This window comes from Plasmodium cynomolgi, chromosome 13 (genome assembly GCF_000321355.1).
Source record: "Plasmodium cynomolgi strain B DNA, chromosome 13, whole genome shotgun sequence".
Taxonomy (NCBI): Eukaryota; Apicomplexa; class Aconoidasida; order Haemosporida; family Plasmodiidae; genus Plasmodium; species Plasmodium cynomolgi.
In genome coordinates this window covers 1,847,100-1,854,969 of record NC_020406.1, presented here as the reverse complement: position 1 = coordinate 1,854,969, position 7,870 = coordinate 1,847,100, and the positions used below count along the sequence as shown (strand labels likewise).

Genomic DNA, 7,870 nt, shown 5'->3' with positions numbered 1-7,870 from the left:
AAATTGTTTTATAATTGACGTAAGACACCCCGAATCTTTCTCGTGACTTTTGATATGCAAGGAAAGGATGAGACTTCTTACCCATAACTTTTTAAAATGGTACGTTTGAGAAACAGAAATCTTGGGGAATACGCGCTTGGCCGCGCAGGGGTGTACACATGTATCGTACGCACATGTTCCGTGTGGAGGCAGACCCACCAAGCGTGCGCAAGAGCGTATATGTAATGCATATGTACATGTATATATGTACTTGCGTATTGTACATATTTGCATAATGTACATATTTGCATATATGTACTTATATATTCTTATATATGTTTGCACGTACTGTACATTTATGTGCGCATATGCACGCGCGGTTTGCTTACGCATGCCTATTTATACGTACACATGCGTGCGCAAATGTTTGTACATATTAATATGTACATATATATGTATATATGTATATATATGTATATGTATGTATATGTATATATGTATGTATATATGTATGTGCATGTATATGTATTGTATACCTGTGGACGTGCCTTATGTGCACGTAAGCACCGCCTAACGCGCTCGCGCGCCACTTATGCGCTTGTTCCCCCCTTTCAGCAACGAAACGCAGTGCGATGGGGGATACCCGCTTTTAGTGCAACTGAACGGTGACGCGGAAGAAAATATGAAAATACTAGAACAAGAAATTAATGTAGAGTTTGTAAAAAATGTTTTAACGAAAGTGGACTATGACGTTTTGTGTCAAACGGCCAAACAGGTACATGTCTCTCATTGCACTTCCTTTTTTTTTTTTTTTTTCCATTCCGTGCCTTTTTCATTTTTATTGCATCGTAGACGCAAAAATTTCCCAGTTATAATGTTACGATGTTGCAATTTTACAGTGTAGCACTGTCACCATGTCACCATGTCACTATGTCACCATGTCATTGTGTCACCATGTCACTGTGTCACCATGTCACTGTGTCACCATGTCACTGTGTCACCATGTCACAGTCGCTCGTTCCCTCCGTTCCCTTTTAGCTAGGGATAAATTTGCTAGCTAGCTACACTAGCCAACACCTTGAGGATGAAGAATTCCTGAACTCAGTTCACCATGCCCTTTTTAAGGTACCCACATGGGAGGGAAAAGCAGTCTTAACATTGCGCATGAAGAGGAATAAGCAAAGTGATTACGTCAAAATGCGTAAAGCGGCAAAGAGGCAAAAAAAAAAAAATTTCAACCCACTATCATTTTGTAGGTGCACATAATGGAAGCCACGTTAATATGTCCCAAATGCAATGCCGCCTTTCCGATAAAGGATGGTACGCGGCTCTCGGCCTTTTTAAGATGACTAACCAACTCGCAATACGCGCGATGCGGACTTTACACGTATACGTGTGTATTTATGCACCCAAACACTCATCGTCATAATCCTCCCTCCCCCCAATAGGCATTCCAAACATGCTATCGGGAAGCGAAAACCAAACGACTTGACCCCTTTTTTGTTTCTTCTTTAAGAGCATTTGACAAAATATTTGACGTTGGGATACTCCACAATTATGCACGACTCATCATTTTTGAGGAAAAATATTTTTGGCTCAGGATTACTCGATTGGCTATTTGAACATAACACATTGTTAACATCTTGGCTTTTTTTTCTTTACCTGTGCGTTTGTATGCACATGTAAATCTTCATTTGTACGCTGTCTTCCCAAGGTGGTGTACGCACCGCCTGTTTTTTTTAAGCTTATCGTTTGCGCCATTTCTCTTTCCCCATTTAGTTCAAAATGGCTAGTTTTTTTTTTGCAAGTGTGTGAGTCAGGCAGATCACTCTGCTTGATGCAGTCCCTGCCAGCTTCTCCAATTCGTTTGCCGTCGTGGTAATTGCTTCCATTGTCACTGTGGCCGCCATTCTCACTGTGGTCGTCATTCTCACTGTGGCCGCCATTCTCACTGTGGTCGTCATTCTCACTGTGGCCGCCATTCTCACTGTGGTCGCCACTGTCACTGTGGTCGCCACTGTCACTGTGGCCGCCGTTGTCACGATCACCGTCATCGCTGTCACTGCCAGCGCGTGCCCCCTTTTTTGTCCTCTCCTTATCCCAGTTTTTATAATTCAGAATTATTTTCTCAATTACATGCGCAACTGAACTGGCTAACTTTCCGTTTGAATTCACCACCTTCGCATTAACCCCCCCGCCGATTTGTTCATTGAGTTTATCCCTCTTTACACCTTCAGAATTAAGGGCCTTTTTCCGCGCCTTGCTGTTTTTTTTTTTTCCCACAAGTATATGTCCTCACTGGAGCAAGTGGAGTAACCATCCATGGTGTTTGTTTGGACGCTATCAGAGGTGGTCGTCACATTTGTATAGTCGTTCCTTTTGTCGGCACTAACAGAGCGATCATTCTCCCGATAGTTAACTTTGTTTTGGTTTGCCCCTCCATTTGTACGTGCTACGTTTTGATGTCCTTTCTTTGGGTCCTCACCATTGTGCCCCCTTAAATGGATGCCTTGCTCCCTTTTTACGGCGCACTTATCCTCGTTCCCCTTTTTCACAACGAAAATTTTGTAAGTCTCACTTGCCTTCTCTGATTTGTTATTTTCCCATAATTTGTTGCTGTTGTTTGGTGAGTCGCCTGAACCAGCCGAACCAGCCGAACCAGCTGATCCATCTAAATGGTCTTCCTTTTTAATAACTTCAGCTTTGTGACTTTTTTTGTTACCATTAGGGCACCTACTTGGGTGCCCCTTGGAAGGGTTGATTCCGAAATGTTTCATTTCTCCCCTTTTGTTATTACCCCTTTTTGTTGAATGTGCACGATTATTCAGGCTGGTTTGGATGTCTCTCCCCAATTTTGTGGCTCCCCCATGTCCCATTACCTTCTTCCCGCTATTACTACCCACCTTGTTGAAGCACGTAGGTGGATTTATTTTATTTTCCTCCTTCCCCGCGCCCGCCTCGTCTCTGCACTTAGCGCACTTCTTCGACGCATAATATTTCAGTCTTGCCTTCTCGATGATGTCACTACTAATTCTCATTTCGTTGTGCATTATGGGGCGTTCCATCTCGCTTAATGCCTCGCAAGTCATCACTCGGTTGTCGTTCCCCCCCTCCTTTTGAAGCTCCATGATATTTGTGAACGATGGATCCTTTCCCATGGTATGCAAATCATTAACAAGTTGTCCTTTTTCTTTATTTTTAAAAATTTCACGATGAGAATGGGATCCCAGTGCAGTTCCACCATATCTTTTTAGCACATATTTACAGCCGCTTTTTATCACGCCCTTTTCCACAACTGTTTTGTTTACCTCCTCTTTGCAAATGCGGTTCGTCACAATGCCATCATTTGAGTGGTACCTCCCTCCATGCGTATTATTCAGTCCATATCGATTTTGTTTCCCTGAACTGATTATTTTTCTTTGCTCGTCCTTCATCAGGTTACCCCCTCGTGTACACATATTTCCACACACAGTGACGGCACGAACGTACGGGGTGTTAATACAATTCATTTTGTGAACAGTGGATACAGTTCTGTCAAGCAAGGATCCGGAGGACCGAGATCTGTCATACGTCCGTTGAGACAAATCGTGATTTTTCACGAAGACAATTGAGCTAGTCGATTTATTTCTCCTCAAACAGTTGCCATTTTTTTTTTCGTTACAAAGGCTGTTATTCCTTATGTAGGAAAATAGCTTCGTGAATAGGCCCTCCTTCTTGGGTTCATAATCCCCTTTTTTTGCCACGTTGGCATTCCTTGAAGAAAGAAAGCAGCTTTTTCTATCCGACCCAGTTACAGCCGTTTTTCTCTTAGGCAGGCACTTAACACTTATGGTGCTGGATGTAACAGGGTAGTTAGCCTCCACTTTGTAGCTATTCGTCCTACTCGTATTTTGCCTCTGTTTTGAGTAGCCCCCATGTTGTGTCTCACCTTTTTTTCCGTTCAACTGGGCATAGTTCGAAGTTCCCAAATTTCCCCGATTCGCATATCTCGAGGTCTGTTCACTCCCCACCGCAAGTGCTTTATAGTTATTCTTTCTCGTTTGGAACTTCCCCTTTCCGTTTATTTTTATTAGCCTTTTCTCTGCGTGTGCCTTAGGCTTGGGTAATGTATCCTTCTTGTTTCTATCCCCTACCATACCGCTTAACCCCTTGGCATGGTAACCCTTTGAGTGCAGGCTGGACCCCCTTCTCTTTTCCCTTCCAGAGACATCAGTTTGCATTGGCTCCCCTGGTGGAGAACAAGAAACGTTCCGCTGATGCAAACAGGACTTGTCACCTGTTGCATCCTCGACTACCAGATTTGTGAAATTTCTACCAGGCATGCAACATGTGTAGGAGCAGATCCCCCCAGTCGGCACTCCACTAAATGTGCAGCTTTGTAGATATCGATTCTCCCCATATTTAAAATTCGATTCCATAGAGGCAAATTCGTTTGTATGTACATCGGGCATGGGGAGATCCGTTTCGACAGCGGTTGTGGAGTCATTCATTTCGACAGCTGCTGTGGGGTCATTCATTTCGACAGCGGGCATGGGGGCGTTTGCCCCCCCAGAGGGTTCCCCACATTGGCTGAGATCATTTAAGCGAAAAGAACTATTTTCTCTTCCTCCCGGAACAGCACAACTGGTACATAAGCAAGGATTAAAGGATTTGGCAAAGTTACATTTTTCTGCCTTCACGCTTGACTCGTATGTGTCCTTCATTTGCGTGCCGTTCCGAACGTCTTGATTGTTACTCAGAATGATCTCCATAAATGTGGAGGGTTTAGCTTTTATTAAATTTTTGTAAAAAGTGGTGTTTTCCCAATTTTTTTCCTTCCCTTGTTTTTTGCTTGCATGTTCCTGTTCCGCCTTTTTACGCAGCAAATTAATTTCACTCTCCTGCATCATCAGACACATTTTTAGCTTCTCATTTTGTTCGCTTTTTAAATTTATCAACTTGGTTAGGGTTTCCATTTCTGCGTCCATCTGTGCCTTCACCTTCATTTCTGCCTCCTCTGAGTAACACGTGGATGCGCTCCGTTTTTTCTTCCCCTCTATTGCGTCCCACTTGGGCACGTCTTTTTTTGGAACAGTTTCACTTTTTACCCCTTTGGAAGAGTCCCTTTTTTTTCCCCTTTTGGTGAGCTTCTTTCCAATAGAGATGTTCAAACCAGGTTGGTGACTACTCGGGTAGCTAAAATTGTAATTTGCTCTTTCTTCATTTCTTTGTGTGGTCACTCGTAAGCTATTCTTCATACTTGTGCTGCGCTTCGTACTTGTGCTGTGTTTCGTACCTTTGCTGTGCTCCGTACCTGTGCTGTGCTCCGCACCTGTGCTGTGCTCCGTACCTGTGCTGTGCTCCATACCTGTGCTGTCCTCTGACTCGGGTGCGCGGGGTAGCAATTGACTGTACAGTTGGCTCCCCCTTTCCTTTTCATACTTTCCCCCTACTATGTGCACGTTATAACTTTTGGTCTCCCTTTCTTCGCCCCCTTCTCGATTTATCCAATCCCCTTTTTTTTTCAATTGAAACTGATTAAGCTCGTTACAGCTTTCGTAAGATTCCATTTCCACCTTTTCCTTTTTAATCAATTTTAGCAGGTGCTCCAAAATTAAACTGCACTTTTTCAGATCATAATATGAGGAACAGTCTTCTAACCCCGCCACGAATGCTTTTCTCCTCATGTCGCTACTTCTTCGCTTGTTCGAGATGGTGGTATCCCTTCCGCTATTTCTGCTGCTCGCTTCGTGTAAGTGGGTCCTATGTGTGGCATTGTCTTCTGTCGTTAAGAAGGAACTTTTTTTTTTCCTTTTCTCTTCCGTCTTTTCAGTGGGTTTGTTTTTTCTGAAGCGGTCTTTCCATTTGTCTTCCACTCCGCTGCGTTTTGTTTCCACATCGCTGCGTTTTGCTTCCACATCGCTGCGTTTTGCTTCTACATCGCTGTGTATTTCTCCCCCCAGAGGGGACGCGGCTCCGCTATGCCCACTTCGTCCGACGAGACTCCTCGAAGCACCGCCGCCACCACCGCTCATCTCCTGAACTGGTTCACAATTCTTCTCACGGCACGCAGCACCGGTAGCTCGTCCGCTCTTCCTGTTCATTACTTTGTGTGCGAAGCCTCCAATTGGTTCTACCCCAAGTGGCAACCGTCCAGTGTTTTCTCTCTTCCTTGGTGGCATATTTTTCAAATTGAGAAGAATTTTTCCTTTTTCACACACATTTGTGTTTTTATTTCCCTTCATTTGGATGCCGTTTAGCCCCGATAAATGGGCATATTTGGCCTGGTTTGCGCGTTGCTCACGAGTGGTGATTCCCTCGCAGTTCTCAACTGTCATGCCCCCTTCCCGATTTGTCCCCTTCTTAAAAAGAACAGATTCAGGACCAATCTTTCTCTTAGCTTCCCTCTTAGCCTCCCCCTTACCTTCCCTCTTTGCCTCCCCCTTACCTTCCCTCTTAGCCTCCCCCTTACCTTCCCTCTTAGCCTCCCCCTTACCTTTCCTCTTTGCCTCCTTCCTCGATCCACTCGCGCTATGCCCACTCCTCGTCGACTTAGCGTCCCCCACACACGAGTCTGAGTCAAAGTTGATGTCCACTTCTCCCGATATAGAAATTTCATACAAGGAACTTTCCCCTGAAGAGGTCTGATAGTGCATATCTCGCTGTTGGCTTCCTCTTTGAATACCCCCGGTAAATGGTTCTGGACGGCCCGGTTCCCCCCTTGCTGTTTTTTTTTATTCTTCACTCTGCAATTAGGGGTTTTCCTTTTGTTCATCTGCGATTCCTCATGTTGTTTCTTTTTAGTTTGCCTTCCTTTTCTAGTTTCGCTTCTGTTTCCAATTTTATATATGTTCCCCCTTAGCAAAATATTATTTGATACTTCCTCAACTCTTCTACTAGCTCCTACCTCGGGTTCTTTCACCATATTTGAGTTAATTAAAAAATCATAATTTCCTTCCTCTTGTGTGCGTCTACTTTTTGAACGCATGGGAGCAGTTTTTCCTTCCCTATTTTGCGAGTGTATTTCTTTAATCAACATATTTTTCTTTGCACCACTGAGGTTAATTTTTTTTATATACTCTTCCTGCTTCTTTTTTTCCTCTTCGTATTCTCTTTCTCTTATCTGATTGTAACTACGTGAGTCATTAGCAACGATACTCGTTTTTCTCCCGTCCCGTTTTATGTCTCTATCTCCACTACTTTTAAGTCTGTACCTGCTGCTGTTTATATTGGTCTCCACTGATAAATTTCTTCTTCGTTCATTTTCAACCTCTTCCTTATGTACGTACACTTTGGGGTGATTTCTCTCTACCGCACTGCAATATCCGTTTTTCACTTGGTCTAATCCTTTCGCAGTTGAGGGGACGCTGCTTCTATGCGTCCCTTTGCTTTGGCCAACCACTTGGCTGTCCCTTCCTGCAGCAGCTTGGTCTACAAAATTTCCAGCTGCTTTCCCCCCACTTTTGCGCACACACTTCTTCGCCCCTTTTGCTACCACGTTTTTAGCTCTTCCTCGAGAGCACCTTCCAATACACATCCCCCCACTTCTTCGCCTCTTAACCCCGTCATTCTCCTCTCTGGCACAACTGACAGCCTTACTTCTCCCCCGTTGCGACACTTTCAATTTCCCCCCTCTTCTGTTAACTTCAACGGAGGAGCCCAAAATGGGGATCACTTCCCTTAGATAATTTTCCCAGTTGTTGCACAATCCAGGGTGCATACTCAGCGGATCGTATTGCGCCAAATGCTTGTCACCCCTGTGGGCTTTCTTTGAGTTGTTACATTTCAAATTGGGGAAGCAGCTCTCGCTCGGAAAACATAAAGCTCTCCTTAGTCGGGGGATAACGCAATTTACCATTTGGTGAAAACGAGTTGGTGTAAATATATGTATATGTATATGTGTATCTATATT

At 44.1% G+C, this 7,870-nt stretch overlaps 2 protein-coding genes across 2 annotated transcripts; one reads left to right on the top strand and one right to left on the bottom strand.

Annotated features, from left to right (window-relative positions):
* Positions 1-661: 661 nt before the first annotated feature.
* PCYB_134890 (hypothetical protein) lies at positions 662-1,328 on the top strand (the record flags this gene model as incomplete). The annotated part of the gene is made up of 3 exons (XM_004224514.1): positions 662-754; positions 1,018-1,104; positions 1,236-1,328. 3 exons carry the CDS (start codon positions 662-664, stop codon positions 1,326-1,328), a joined length of 273 nt encoding a protein of 90 aa, XP_004224562.1.
* An 876-nt stretch (positions 1,329-2,204) lies between these two features.
* Positions 2,205-7,816, bottom strand: PCYB_134880 (hypothetical protein; the record flags this gene model as incomplete). The annotated part of the gene is made up of 2 exons (XM_004224513.1): positions 2,205-6,320; positions 6,455-7,816. The coding sequence occupies 2 exons, from the start codon at positions 7,814-7,816 to the stop codon at positions 2,205-2,207; spliced, it is 5,478 nt and encodes a 1,825-aa protein (XP_004224561.1).
* Between the last annotated feature and the right edge of the window lie 54 nt (positions 7,817-7,870).